This window comes from Macaca mulatta, chromosome 6 (assembly GCF_049350105.2).
Source record: "Macaca mulatta isolate MMU2019108-1 chromosome 6, T2T-MMU8v2.0, whole genome shotgun sequence".
In the NCBI taxonomy this organism is placed as follows: Eukaryota; Metazoa; Chordata; class Mammalia; order Primates; family Cercopithecidae; genus Macaca; species Macaca mulatta.
Genome location: NC_133411.1, coordinates 185,501,143 through 185,516,432, shown reverse-complemented (window position 1 = coordinate 185,516,432; position 15,290 = coordinate 185,501,143). Strand labels below are relative to the sequence as shown.

The window sequence follows — 15,290 nt, the reverse complement described above, 5'->3', positions numbered from 1 at the left end:
TATATACATTAATAATACATTTAATTTCTATTTAAAATATAACCAATATATTTATATGTAAACAAAAAAGCCCTCTATGATACAAATAATATATTTATATAATTTAAATAAAATTTTTAAAATACTGACATCTTGATAATATCAGATGACAAGGAAATGGACTCGTATAATCTTGATATAAATAGACATTAAATTCACTGTTAACTGGGGGTCTCTCCCTTGCCAGAGGTGGGGACGCAGTCAGAAACGGGCTCTCGCGATCCCTGTCGACCCCCCCGGCACCTCCCGACTCACCTGGGTGTAGGGGTCGCTCACGGAGATAGTGACTTTGAATGTGTAGAGTGTCTGCAGCAGCCAGAGAGAAGGGGCCGGTGGTGAGCCCATCCTGCGTGGCAGCACAGGGGGTGCTGCCACGAGGATGTGGGCTCCCGGAGCCCTCCCAGCCCCTCCTCTGCGTCCCGTGCCCTCTCCGGCTGATGCTCTTTACCTCGTAGTCCAGAGCGCTGGCCAGTTTCACTTCCCCAGTGTTCGGAGTGACAGTGAAGAAGTAGGCATTGGGGCCGCTCATCCCATAGGTCAGAGGGTCATTGTCTGGGTCTTCAGCTACCAACCAGAAGACCTGGGCACCTGGGGATGGGACAGGGGCCACCCAAGGTCCACAGCCACCCTTTCAGTGCTGGTCTGGCCAAGCTGGCTGTGAGGCTGGGCTGGGTGCCTGGCTGCTCCGTACACAGGCTGGACTTGCCATCTGGGACCTCCCCAGCCCTCAGGGCCTCTGTTCCTCCACATGCATTCTGAGGCCTTTGGATAGCAGCATCCTGACTTCTCTTGTGCCAAGTGGCTTGAAGGGCAGTGGACACAGTGTGGGGGGCGGGGGCTGTACCCAGGCATCTGCCCCTCCCCTTGCCAAGCCTGTGGCCCTGCCCTCTCCGGAATACCGAGTTCCCGTGACACAAGACTAGACGTGGCTGGCGTGAACCTTTCCAGCTGCGGCAGCTGGATGCAGACTAGAGCTTTGGAGAACCTTCCAGGACACCCCCTTTCTGCTCAAAAGCTGTATCCAGTCTGCTGCTGGCCTCCTGAGAGCCCTAACTCTTGTACTGCATGTCTGAGCACAGCAGCAGGCTGGTTGTCCCCTCCCTAGCCTGAAAGGAACTTTTTACAGATTCATCAAACCCACCCTATCCCTGAGCCCCACCTCCTTTACCCCTCCAGCCTCTGCTCCAACACCTCCGCGGGCCCCGCTGTTCATTAGCAAGGAGTTTCTCCTCTTCACGAAGATGTGTTTCCCTTGAGCTCCACCACAGGGCTCCGAGGGCTTCAGCCACTGGCGTGGGAGCCTACACCCCCTGATACTTTCATGGCCCACAAGAAAGTTGAATTTCTTTTAAAAGCAGAAGGCCAGGTGTGGTGGCTTACATCTGTAATCCCAGCACTTTGGGAGGCTGAGATGGGGCATTGCTTGAGCCTAGGAATTTGAGAGCTGCCTAGGCAACATAGCGAGACCCCCATCTATACAAAAAAATTTTAAAATTAGGCCAGGCGAGGTGGCTCATGCCTGTAATCCCAGCACTTCAGGAGGCGGAGGTGGGAGGATCACTTGAGATCAGGAGCTCGAGACCAGCCTGGCCAACATGGTGAAACCCCGTCTCTACTAAAAATACAGAAAATTAGCCAGGTGTGGTGGTGTGCACCTGTAATCCCAGCTATTGGGGAGGCTGAGGCAGGAGAATTGCTTGAACCCAGGAGGTGGAGGTTGCAGTGAGCTGAGATTGTGCCACTGCACTCCAGCCTGGGCTACAGAGCGAGACTCTGTCTCAAAAATAAGTAAATATAAAAATAAAAAATTAGCCAGGTGTAGTGGTGCACAGTGGCTCATGCCTGTAATCCCAGCACTTTGGGAAGCCGAGGTGGGAGAATTGCTTGAGCCCAGGAGTTTGAGACCAGCCTGAGCAATGTAGCAAAACCCTGTCTCTACTTAGAAAAATAAAATACTAGCCAGGCATGGTGGTGCATGCCTGTAGTCCCAACTACCTGGGAGGTTGAGATGGGAGGATCGCTTGAGCCGAGGAGGTGGAGGCTGCAGTGAGCGTGATCGCACCACTACACTCCAGCCTGGGGCACAGAGCCAGACTCTGTCTCAAAAAAAAAAAAGAAAAAGTCCCATACACTCCTCCCTCTCCAGCCTCCATGGGGTAGACATGAGAACAGCAGTTGCCTATAGGGAGCAGAGATTGACGAGAACTGGACACAGGGAACTTTCTGGGGTGATGGAAATACTTTCTCTTGATCAGGGGATTGCTTGCACAAGTTTTGTATTTGTCAATACTCCTTGGTGTCTCTTGTTTCATCTGGCAGCTTTCGATATTCCTGGATTCCATTTTGCGCTATAACAAAGGCTGTGACTTGTCCCCCAATATCCATTTGTCTCTCTTTTCTGAAAACAATGGAGCCCCAGATTTTGAGCTGGCCACATGGCCAACCAGAATGAAGGCCACATTTGCCAGGTTCCCTTGCAGCTAGGCGTGGGTCTGCAGCTTAGTTTTCGCCAAAGAGACAAAAGCAGATGCAATGTGTGTAAAATCCAGAAAGGAAGAAGCCGTCTTGGCCCCTTCCTCCTTCTGTGGCGGGAATGGTTTCTTGTCTGAGCCATCCTGGCCCATGTGGGTGGGACCATGCCTTAGGGAAGGTGGGGCACTGAACAGGAAGAAGGCCGCCCCAAGCCCCACAGGGAGGACAGCCTGATGGAACACGCCCCCACAGCTCCCAGCTCCTGGGTGGCCTCAGGGGGACAGTAATTCACCTCTGCCTTGCTTGCATCTCTGTTATTTGGGGTCCCAACCAATACGGCCACCTATGGTTTCTACTGCCCCAATCTATATCCTGCCTTCTGGGAATCTGATATCTAGGCCCCCCGGCTCCTTCCAAAATAATGTTACCAAACTTCATTTGTTCCTGCGCCACTGCCATGACCTTTGCTGTGACTTTTGCCGAGACCATTGCTACGTCCGTGTTCTATTCCTGGTGCTCGTTCTTTAAATTGACTTTCCATCCCATGTAAAGACATGCACTTTAAAAGCAAACTTTACATCGCAAAACCCATCTCACCTACCATAGATAGAAAGTAACTTTACAAATAAAAACGAAGCAAAGTGAGTCATCAGCTTCTGTGAAAGGGTCTGAGCCTGACACCTGCTCTCCCTCAAAAAAAAAAAAAAAGCCAGGGTCGGGGTGGGAGAGATTAGCAAGTGTGAGGAAAGAGAAGGAAGCCTGGCCCAAGGGATCCTCCAGTCAGAGACTGAAAGCGATGGGCAATGGGGGAGGCCGGATAATTTGACGCTGGTGTGAGGGCCCCTGGAGAAGCGTCTCACAGCTTTGGGGACACTGCTCTTGACCCAGAATCTGAAGAGGAGAAAACAAACTGCTGGAATCAAAGGAACTGCCTTCAGGTCCTCTCTGTCCCACAATAAGCCGTGGAGTTGCAGGGACGGTGGGGGCTCAAGAGGGCGCCCCAGGACTTTCTTGTGAATCAGGACCTGGCGTGGGGCAGACACAGGGACTGGGACTCACCCACAGGCAGGTCCTCGGCCAGGATCACTGACGTCATGTTGGCCAGGAACTTCGGGGCCATATTGGCTGCCACTGCAGGGACACAGAGTGCTGGAACACCCCTGCAAAACCGGCCCCTACCTGCTCCCCTGGGAGCCCACACAAGTCTTTATGGCCACCCAGGCCACCCGTCCAGGCCTGGATTCCTCCCCAGGCCTCCCCAGCTCAGCCAAGCACAGGGCTGGCCCATAGGAGCTGGTGTTCGCTGATGAGGGATCCCCCTCCCTTCCGGAGGGTCCTGCCAAGGGTCTCTAGGTTAGGGCTGCGTGGCCAGGAGAGGAGACACCTACCAGACACCACGAGAGCAGGAAGCAGGAAGCAGGACAGCCATAGCCGGGCCATCACATCCGCAGGGACCTAAGGGAAGAGGTCAGGGAATGGTTCCTGGACTCAGGCCTCCCTCCTTTTGGCAGACCCCCATCTGCCTGGGTCTGACCCGAGCCCACCCACCACCGCCGCTTAGTAGCTCTCCCCCAGGGCCTCTATCACCCTTTGTCCGTTTTCCAGATGCTCCAGGGTTGGGGGAACCAAGGGGGAGGCCAGGTGGGGTGGGGAGGAGCACGACAGCTGAACCTGAATCCAGGACCCACCATGCACCAGGAACTGCTCCAAGGCACTGGACATGCAATTGTGTTATTCCTACAACTGTGAGGTGGCTGCTAAGACACCAGGATAGGAAGGGGCTTGCCTAAGGCCACAGGGAGTCAATGACAAGACCATGCTTGGAACACAGGCATTTTGGAGTCCAGAGTTCATTCTCTCCACCACTGCACTATCTCCACCTGCCTGTTAGAAGTGTTCAAACTAATAGCATCTTTCAAAATCAAGGCTCTGAAGAGGGACCATAATTTGTCCAGGACCATCCAGAGACTATGGGCGGGCAGGGTCCTCTGTTCACCGGCTGATACATCTAATGGCTGTCTTTGCAGCCTTTCCCAAACTGTGCTCCATGGAACCCTGGCCCTCTGAGATGCGCCACGGCAGAAGGGTTCCCCAGTCAGGTGGGTCTAGGGAGGGTTGCATAACTCTAGGATCCTCTTGTTGATTGACAACTGGACAGAGACCCTTAGAAAACCCTGCTGGGCCAGGCTTTTTGGTCATCTTACATTGCAAGCTGTCCCTCATTTGGGAAAACGAGAAAAGGGGGACTTGATTCACTGTCACAGAGAGACCTGAAATGCCAAGGCTCTTTTAATGCCCAAAGACAAGGCCGGGTGCAGTGGCTCACGCCTGTAATCCCAGCACTTTGGGAGGCCGAGGCGGGCGGATCACCTGAGGTCAGGAGTTCGAGACCAGCCCGACCAACATAGTGAAACCCCGTATCTACCAAAATACAAAAAACATTAGCCAGGTGTGGTGGCGGGTGCCTGTAATCCGAGAGACTCGGGAGGCTGAGGCAGAAGTGTTTGAACCCGGGAGGCGAAGGTTGCGGTGAGATGAGATCACGCCATCACATTTCAGCCTGGACCACAGGGTGAGACTCCGTCTCAAGAAAAAAAAAAAAAAAAAAATTCCCAAAGACAACTGACGTGTCACTCCACAGAAAGCAGGAGAGCAGGAGGGGCCCCCACATGTTTTGTTTCTTGCTGTCTAGAAAATTGTCTGTATGCTCTATGTTCGCTATGCTACTCTATAATCTTTTTGTTAGACAGGGCTTTTTACTGTATACTTTTTTCTTTTGAGATAGTGTCTCACTATGTTGCCCAGGCTGGCCTTGAACTTCTGGGTTTGAACTCCTGAGTAGCTAGGATTACAGACGTGTGCCACTGTGCCCAGTTTTTTACTGTATACTCTTTTGTGCTAATTGAATATATTAACTTTTCCAAAAATGAATTAAACTAAAGCTTGGAAGCAAACTAAGGAACACATTTGCTACTGTAAACTAAAAATAAAATCGTACACCTCCCGCCAACTAAATGGCCCCGCTTGTGGCCCAGGAGACCCCAGTAAAACTTCGAAAACTTAGTTTCCAGGCCGGGCGCAGTGGGTCACGCCTGTAATCCCAGCACTTTGGGAGGCCGAAGTGGGCAGATCACAAGGTCAGGAGATCGAGACCATCCTGGCTAACATGGTGAAACCCCGTCTCTACTAAAAATACAAAAAAATTAGCCGGGCACGGTGGTGGGCGCCTGTAGTCCCAGCTGCTCAGGAGGCTGAGGCAGGAGAATGGTGTGAATCCGCGAGGCGGAGTTTGCAGTGAGTCGAGATAGCACCACTGCACTCCAGCCTGGGCGACATAGCGAGACTCTGTCTCAAAAAAAATAAAAAAATAAAAAACTTAGTTTCCAGCCACGGCGGGATGAGGGGATGAGAGGTCAATCACGCCTCATTACACCCTTCTCTTTTACAGTCGACACACAATAACTGACCAGCATTAATGTTAAAATAGAGATCACAGGACTGAAAGAATAGACATTCCGTGGCAGTAAGATGCCAAATTATAAACAGGACCTGAGGCCATGCCAGGCCAGGGTGAAGTCAGGCAGCCCTAAAGAAGAAACTCTGTTCTAAATGCCACGAGGGTTTTCTTTTTTTCTAGCAGCTAAATAAGCACTGGCCTAGCAGCTAAATAAGCACTGGCCTCGAGAAAAGCCAAATTAAAGCAATTACAGCTCATCCAGTTCACAGATGCTGACGAACTGAGCCCCTGTTCTACCAGCCATAGCCGCAGCTTTTTTTGTTTGTTTGTTTTTGAGATAGTCTTACTCTGTCACCCAGGCTGGAGTGCAGTGGTACGATCTCGGATCACTGCAACGTCTGCCTCCCTGGTTCAAGTGATTCTCCTGCCTCAGCCTCCCAAGTTGCTGGGATTACAGGCACCCACCACCACACGGGGCTAATTTTTGTATTTTCAGTGGAGACAGAGTTTCACCGTGTTGGCCAGGCTGGTCTTGAACTCCTGACCTCAAGCGATCCACCTGCCTCAGCCTCCCAAAGTGCTGGGATTACAGGTGTGAGCCACTGCGCCCAGCCCATAACCACAGCCTTGACTGGACAAGAGACTGATTTCAGTAACTTTCTCCTGATAAGAGCCCACCGACCACAGACTGGCTCCAGCTCATACAGAGATTGCTTACTCATGCAACTTCCGTGTCTCAAAAAGACGTTTTGATGTACAGGGTGTAATTGTGATACATTTCAATTTTAAGTCGCCACCCCAAGTGAGCATGGATCCTATGTTACATGCACGTGTGTTCAACATGCATGTGTCAGGAGCTCCTTTATTAATATGCGTAGCTCCTCCTGTAACCTGTTGAATATGTATGTGTAGCCACCCTGTCTAGCACCAAGCTTCTTTCCCAAACCCCATTTCGAAGTGTCTGTCTCTGGTCTTGGCCGGAGGGATGGCCACCTGCACACAGTCCCCTCTCTTTTTCTAGATTGATATTTTGTGTTTTTTAAGAAGTTAACACTACCAAGCACGCTCACCTGGTCCTGGGCACCTCTTCATGTCCCTTTCCCTCCTGCCCCAGAGCATCTGAAGTGGGCAGGCAGCCCTGGGGAGGAGTGGGGAGGAGGATGGCTTCCAGAGCCGAGCCCTGATGGTGAAACAGCATCAAAAACCAGAGCTCCTCTCCTTCACACCGCCCACCCCTCCTCCCGAGCTCCAGCCTCGGGGAGCCACCCACCTGCCCACGCCATTCTGACACCTCCTTCTCCTGAACACCCACGCCCAATCCGTGCGGCCTACTCTGGCTCTTTCTAATCAGTCTGCATCTGTCCATCCCATACTGGCTGCCCTCCCTGGGGACACTGTCCTCAGCCTCTTCAATGCCTCCCTTCCTCCAGCCTCTCGAATCCATCCCACTCAACCAAACTAATCCTTCTGCACGCAATCTAATCTTTTCCGCCCTCGCTCAAAACCCTTCGATGGCTCCCCGTTGCTAGAGTCCAGACTCCATAAAAGGGCTTCTCAAAGACTAGCCTCGACCTCTCCAGCTTCACCTCGAACCGCTCCCTGCATCGCAGCCCACCTCTCGTCTCCTGTGAGCCCACGGGCTCCCTCTGCCTGCCCTTACTACTGCCCATCCCTCTTTTTGGAATGCTCTTCCCCACCTTGCTACCTAATGAGCTCTCTTCATTTTTAAAAGCCAGTTCCAAGGCTGGGCATGGTGGCTCACGCCTGTAATCCCAGCACTTTGGGAGGCCGAGGCGGGTGGATCACTTGATGTCAGGAGTTTGAGAGCAGCCTAGCCAACATGGTAAAACTCCATCTCTACTAAAAATACAAAAATTAGCTGTGCAAGGTGGCACACACCTGTAGTCCCAGCTACTCAGGAGACTGAGGCAGGAGAATCACTCGAACCTGGGAGGCGGAGGTTGCAGTGAGCCGAGATCATGCCACTGCACTCCAACCTGGGCGACAGAGGGAGACTCTGTCTCAAAACAAACAAACAAACAAACAAAAACCAACTCCAGGATCCCCTTCTGTCCAGACACCCTCTCAGTGCTCCCACGGAGGAGCTGCCTCCTCCACCCATCCGTCGTGACCTCACAGGATGCTCCATAGACCCTCGAATAACCTCTGTAGCTCTTGGTGTCTGTGATCTCCTTACAAACGAACCTCTCCCACCAGACCAGAAGAGATGTGAGGGCAATGTCCAAGTCTGATGCACCTCTGTGACCCCAGGACCAAGCACCGGGCTGAGCCCAGTGGAGGCTCAGTGAGTATTTCTGAAAGGAATGCATGGATGAGCCAGTGAGTCACTGCAACCGCAGGTGGCTTATCCAGAACACCCACGAGATAAAGCAGAGTGTAATGTGGTATGTGGACCTGAGAGCCTGGGTCCAAATCTGGCGTAACCTCGGGCAAGTAACATACGCTCTCTGGGCCTCAGCTTCCTCATCTGTAAAATGGGAATAATAACAGCACCTACACCAGGAGTTTGTGTTGAGGCTTACACAGCGCCTAGCTCACAGTAAGTACGTAATGAATGTTAGAAGTTATTGTTGCAGGAAAAGGAAAGTCTGTCTCTTGCCCTTCTCATTGTTGGAGTTCCTATTCCTGGTCCCTCCCTTCTGGGGAACTCTGCCCTGGCCAGCACTGGCTAGCTGCAGGCCCTCCTCCCCGAGTGTGCCCTCAACAGTCAGAGATCCTGCTTCTGATCTGGCTGTGTGCTCCCCGGGCATGGTTGGCACCCCCACCCTGAAGCCCCAGCACAGCATTCCCTCTTTTCATTCAGATTCATCTCGCCATGCTCCCCCGAGACCTGCTGGGGAAACATGGGACATCAGGAAGGCTGACAATCTTAAATAGCGGCTGGCGTTTCCTGAGCACCTACTATGTGCCGAGTACCCTGATTGACTCATTCATTCCCGCAGTAAATAGTTATTCGGTGTCCATGAGCTGCTACCTGCCAGACCCTGCTCCCAGCAATGGGAAGGCAATGGTGAGCAAAACAGTGCAGGTTCTGAATGAGACAGACTGCAGACGAGTAAACAAAGTCCCACCTAATAGTGCACTGCGTCCCTGCTGTGGAGGAGGGAAATGTGGGCACTACGAGAGTGAAAGGAGGCAACCACTTTAAGTGGCATGGCAGACAAACAGGACCACAGATCTTTTGACATACCTCCCTGCAAGAGGTGAGGACTGTGTCTTCTTCCCTTGAATCTGGTATATTAATCATTCTTTTTTGGCGTATTATTATTATTATTATTATTATTATTATTATTGAGACGGAGTTTTACTCTTGTCGCCCAGGCTAGAGTGCAGTGGTATGATCTCGGCTCACTGCAACCTCCACCCCCTGGGTTCAAGTGATTCTCCTGCCTCAGCCTCCCAAGTAGCTGGGATTACAGGTGTGTGCCACCATGCCTGGCTAATTTTTGTATTTTTAGTAGAGACAGGGTTTCACCATGTTGGCCAGGCTGGTCTCGAACACCTGACCTCAGGTGATCCGTCTGCCTCGGCCTCCCAAATTGCTGGGATTACAGGTGTGAGCCACTGTGCCCAGCCATTTGTTTTTATTTTCTGTGTTTTATGATGCTTTGACATCTTTGGGGCCTTGCTGGCTAGGGAGAGACTGGCTAATTCCCGGAGACGGCAAGCACCTTGCCTTCAGACCTGCCTCTCCTATGCAAACCAACCAATCCAAAGCCATGCCACAACCACCCTTTATCTAATTCTCACATACCCAGCCGATATTTCCTTGCTGTTAAACACCTCTGGCCTCCACCCACTAGATACCAGTAGCAACCCCCAAGTTGCAACACCCAAAAATATCTCCGGACATTGCCAGATGTCTCCTGATGGGGGACGGAGAGTGGTGGTAAGATCACCCCTAATTGACAGCCACTGTTATAGATTACAAAAATCATAATGCAGGAATTAAAAATGTAATGGAGGGATCAGAATATAAAATTGAGATACGGAAACTAGGAGAGAAAAATAGGAAATTACAGGATTAATCCAGGAGGTCCAATGTGTGATTAATAGAAGTCCCAGAAAGAGAAACAGAGAAGGAAAACAGGGAAAGGAAACTATCAAATGAGGACAAACAATAGATTTTGTAGAAGTGAATAACACATTTCCAGACTGAAAGAATTCCAAGAACAAATTTTAGAAAGGAAGGAAGAGAAAACCCAAGCCAAAGTGTTTTCAGAGTACTAGGGACAAAGACAAGACCCTGAAATCTTCTGCAGAGAAAAGCAAGTGACATACAAACACCCAGAATCAGAAGGTTATGGGGCTTTTCGGTAACAATCCTGGAGTTAATGGAGCTGTGTGTGGGAGATTAATGGTGTCACAAATTCTTTGACATTCCTTCTATTGAGTAGTGGAGTCTAATCCCCTCCTGTTGAATCTGAGCTGGCCTTAGTGACTTGCTTGATCAACAGAATGTGGTAGAAATGCAGCATTCAGAAGCTTTGCAGCTGACACCTGGGCCTCTTGGGCCACTTTGCTCTTGGAACCTGGAGATACCTTGTTAGAAGTTCAACTACCCTGAGGCCGCCATGTTATAAGGAAGCCCAGGCTACCCACGTTGAGAGGCCTGTGCATTGAGGGAGAGCAAGATGTCCAGCCAGTCCCCACTGTCCAACCCCTAATCTTTCACATACCCCCAGCTGAGGCCCCAGACACCATGGAACAGAGTTGAGCAATTCCTGGTATGCCCTCTCCCAACTCTCATCCTATAGAATCAGGAAATATAATAATAAATTGTTGTTTAAGCCACTAAGTTTTGGGGCATTCTATCAAGCAGCAGTAAATAACCAGAACACGACGCCTGCAAAATACTGAAGACAAATAATCTCCAACCTAGAATTCCACACCCACCAAAATTATCAGTCACATATGAGAGCAAAATAAAAACATTTTTAGACATGCAAAGTGAAAAATGCTACCTCTTCTGCATCTTTTCTTGGGAAGCTACTGGAGAACATAATCCATTCTATGAAGGGAGTAAGCCAAGATAAAGGAAACAGAGAGATCAACACAGAAGAGAGGGAAAGGGGCACTGAGACCACAGCGGGTCCCGATGGGAGGAAGGGCTCAGCGAGCTTTCGAGGGCTGTCTACACACATGGAAATAGAACTGATGGCGTGAACATTTCGAGGAGATTTACACCTCTGGCTAGGGCGAAGGGATGAACTTGTGATACCATGTAAAAAACTAAGCGAGCAGCCGGGCACGGTGTCTCACGCCTGTAATCCCAGAACTTTGGGAGGCTAAGGCGGGCGGATCACAAGGTGAGGAGATGGAGACCCTCCTGGCTAACATGGTGAAATCCCATCTCTACTAAAAATACAAAAAAATTAGCCGGGCTTGGTGGTGGGCACCTGTAGTCCCAGCTACTCGGGAGGCTGAGGCAGGAGAATGGCGTGAACCTGGGAGGCAGAGCTTTCACTGAGCCGAGATGGCGCCACTGCACTCCAGCCTGGGTGACAGAGCGAGACTCCATCTCAAAAAAAAAAAAAAGAAAGAAAGAAAACTAAGCAAGCAAAACCAGTGACCATGCAGGAAAGGAAAGCTGTACTAGAAAGAATCCAGGAACATCATTCGCCAGTGGCTTAGCTGGGACTGTTCCCATGGTCGATGGACCACAGTCTTACTGTACGCACTGGGAAACTGTGTTGGGCTGTAAGATAATAAAATCCTCATCTTTCACTTTAAGAAATTAACAGATAGGCTGGGCGCAGTGGTTCACACCTGTAATCCTAGCACTTTGGGAGGCCGAGGCAGGTGGATCACAAGGTCTGGAGTTTGAGACCAGCCTGGCTAACATGGCAAAACCCCATGTCTACAAAAAATACAAAAATTAGCCAGGCACAGTGGCAGGCACTTGTAACCCCAGCTATTTGAGAGGCTGAGGCAGGAGAATCGCTTGAACCTGGGAGGCAGAGGTTGCAGTGAGCCAAGATCACGCCACTGCACTCTAGCCTGGGTAACAGAGCAAGACTTGTTTCAAAATTTAAAAAAAGAAAGAAAGAAAGAAAAAGAAATCAACAGATAATGACTTAGCCTAGGAGGTCGAGGTTGCAGTGAGCCGAGATTTTGTCATTACACTCCAGACTGGGTGACAGAGCAAGACCCTATCTCAAAAAAAAAATCTAAGAAGGTGATAATAAAAAAGAAATAAACAGATAATGTCTTAAAAATTATGAGGCCGGGCACAGTGGCTCACGCCTATAATCCCAGCACTTAGGAGGCCAAGGCAGATGGATCACTTGAGCTCAGGAGTTTGAGACCAGCCTGGCCTACATGGCAAAAACCCGTCTCTGCAAAAAATACAAAAATTAGGCCAGCATGGTGGCACATGCCTGTAGTCCCAGCTACTTGGGAGGCTGAGGTGGGAGGATTACTTGAGCCCGGAAGCTTGAGGCTGCAGTGAGCCATGAATGCACCACTGCACTCCAGCCTGGGCGATAGAGTGAGACCCTATATAAAAAAAAAAAAAAAAAAAAGCAAAACAGCAAAATATTGTTAAATAACAGGCCAGGTGCGGTGGTGCACGCCTGTGGTCCTAGCTACTCGTGAGGCTGAGGTGGGAGAACTGCTTGAGCCCAGCAGTTTGAGGCTGCAGTGAGCCAAGACCTCACCACTGCACTCCAGCCTGGGCAACAGAGCAAGACCCCATTGCTAAAAAAAAAAAAAAAAAAAAAAAAGGGAAAGGAAGGAAGAAAGGAAGGGCTGGACATGGTGGCTCATGCCTGTAATCCCAGCACTTTGGGAAGCCGAGGCAGGCAGATCACCTGAGGTCAGGAGTTCAAGACCAGCCTAGCCAACATGGTGAGACCCCGTCTCTACAAAAAATACAAAAATTAACCAGGTGTGGTGGCATGTGCCTGTAGTCCCAGCTATTCAGGAGGCTGAGGCACAAGAATCGCTTGAACCTGGGAGGCAGAGGCTGCAGTAAGCTGAGATCGCACCACTGCACTCCAGCCTAGGTGGTGACAGAGCAAGACTGTCCAAAATGAAAAAGAAAAGAAAGAAAGAAAGAGAGCAAGAGAGAGAGAGGGAGGGAGGGAGGGAGGGGAGGGGCAAAGGAGGTAAAAGCAGTTGCTTCTAGAGAGTGGATACTGGGGACGTCGGGTGTGGGTCGGGAAAAGGCCGGCTTTTGTTATAAACCTTGTTGTATTGTTTGATGTTTTTGTTTGTTTGTTTTTAAGGCTAGTCAAGTGAAGCAGTCTGAGTGGAGAAGGAATAAAGCGATCTGCAACGGGTTGTGATAAATTAGCTGTAAACACCACTGCACTTGGACCAGCCTGTTAGGTGTTTTTTGAGACACGTTCTTGCTCTGTCACCCATTCTGGAGTGCAATGGCGCTATCCTGGCTCACTGCAGCCTCAAACTCCTGGGCTCAAGCGATCTTCCCATCTCGGCCTCCTAAAGTGCTGGGATTACAGGTGTGAGCCACCGTGACTGGCCTATTTGATTTTTTTTTAAATTAAATACCCATATTGCTGTGATAAGGTGAGCACTGTTATGGGAGAGTCCCAAGTAGCACAAACAATATGAGAGATGGCCTGGGCCAGGGAAGAACCAGGTATATTCCAGGAGTTCAGAGAAGGTCCCTATGGCTGGGTTGCAGGGAGACAGGTGGAGAATGACGGGAGGGAGGCAGATTCAGAAATTTTTCAGGGCCAGAGCATGCTCCACCCTGTGAAAAACAGGAAGGATATTTCATTTTATTCTAAGAAAAACAGAAAACAGGAAAACAGAAGGTCATTTCAGAGGGTTTTTGTTTGTTTGTTTTGAGACGGAGTCTCGCTCTGTCTCCCAGGCTGGAGTGCAGTGAACCTCTGCCTCCCGGGTTCAAGTGAGTCTGCTGCCTCAGCCTCCCGAGTAGCTGAGATTACAGGCGTGTGCCACCACACCTAGCTAATTTTTGTATTTTTAGTAGAGACGGGGTTTTTTCCATGTTGGCCAGGTTGATCTCAAACTCCTGACCTCAGGTGATCCATCCACCTTGGCCTCTGGGATTACAGGCATGAGCCACCCAGCGCACCTGGTCCATTTCAGAGTTTTAAGCAGGGGAGTGGCAGGGACTAATTTCCTCTTAAGATCTTTCTGGCTGCTGTGTGTCGCCGGGCTGAACCGGGGGCAGCAGGGCTGGAGAGAAGAGGCAAGAGCAGGGCTGTAGTTTGGAGGTAGAATATTTGGGATTCACAGAATTTCATCTTCACAGCAACTCATTTTGCAGACGAGCAGACGGGCTCTTGCTGGGAGTGTGCTGCTGGGGCCCTCACAGCTGAAAGCGAGTGGGAATCACAGCCGCTCTCCAACCCCAAGGCCCTCGCCTCTCCCTGAGGCAGGGAGAAGGAGGCAGCCCTCCCGTGGCCCCAGGGCCCTAGCAAGAAGAGAAAACCCCAGTTCAGATGTGGACCCCAAAGCTTCAAAATGTTCACCCTGTTGACCTACTCATCCAACTAACATAAAATAAGAAGCTCTTTCTGCAGAAAGTTGTTCACCAGGAGTGATTATTTATAATCATGGGAAGCTGGAAGTGACCATAACATGAAACACAGGCAATGATGAAGAAAGATGTGGACAAGCCCTGGGTGGGATGTTCAACAACTGTTAAACATTACGGCACTGAATAGCAAGAGACCCATGGAGGAAGCACCTCCCGCCTGCCAGAACTTGAGCCGGGCGCTAATGTAATGCTCACAAAAACCCCTGGAGGCCGCATGTGGTGGCTCATGCCTGTAATCCCAGCACTTTGGGAGGCCGAGGCGGGCGGATCATGAGGTCAGGAGTTCAAGACCAGCCTGGCCAACATGGTGAAACCCCGTCTCTACTAAAAATACAGTAACTAGCCAGGTGAGGTGGCGGGCGCCTGTGATCCTCAGGAGGCTGAGGCAGGAGAATGGCATGAACCCGGGAGGTGGAGGTTGTGGTGAGAAGAGATCGTGCCACTGCACGCCAGGCTGGGAGACAGAGCAAGACACTGTCTCCAAAAATAACAAAACAAAACAAAACAAAAACAACAAAACAAAAACCCTTCTAGACTGGTACCATTCTACCCACTTCACAGATGGGGAAAACGAAGCTCAGAGAGGTGAAGAGGCTGGCTTGAGTTTAGAGTCAAGAAGCAGCAGAGCTTCGTTGGGCAGTTCACTGCCCTTCTCTAAGCGTTCCCTCCCCTGTGAGAATAATAACCCCACTAAGTGATGAGGGTGGGCAGCGGGGATGAGTGGGAATAAGAATGTGCCACCTCAGCGCCTGGCACACAATAGGC

At 50.5% G+C, this 15,290-nt stretch overlaps 1 protein-coding gene across 3 annotated transcripts in view; it reads right to left on the bottom strand.

Annotated features, from left to right (window-relative positions):
• CDHR2 (cadherin related family member 2) overlaps positions 1 to 15,290 on the bottom strand; it is a 47,723-nt gene that overhangs the window by 26,927 nt on the left and 5,506 nt on the right. The window contains exons 2-6 of one of the 3 annotated variants that reach the window (XM_077937453.1): positions 7,868 to 7,965; positions 3,900 to 3,966; positions 3,571 to 3,642; positions 488 to 627; positions 295 to 345 (exon numbers count right to left, since the gene is read on the bottom strand). In XM_077937453.1, coding sequence (XP_077793579.1) covers positions 295 to 345; positions 488 to 627; positions 3,571 to 3,642; positions 3,900 to 3,951 — 315 coding nt within the window. In that variant the 5' untranslated portion in view covers positions 3,952 to 3,966; positions 7,868 to 7,965. The remainder of the gene's footprint in view (positions 1 to 294; positions 346 to 487; positions 628 to 3,570; positions 3,643 to 3,899; positions 3,967 to 7,867; positions 7,966 to 15,290) is intronic. The other 2 variants (XM_015141480.3, XM_077937454.1) reach the window with 2 other exon arrangements.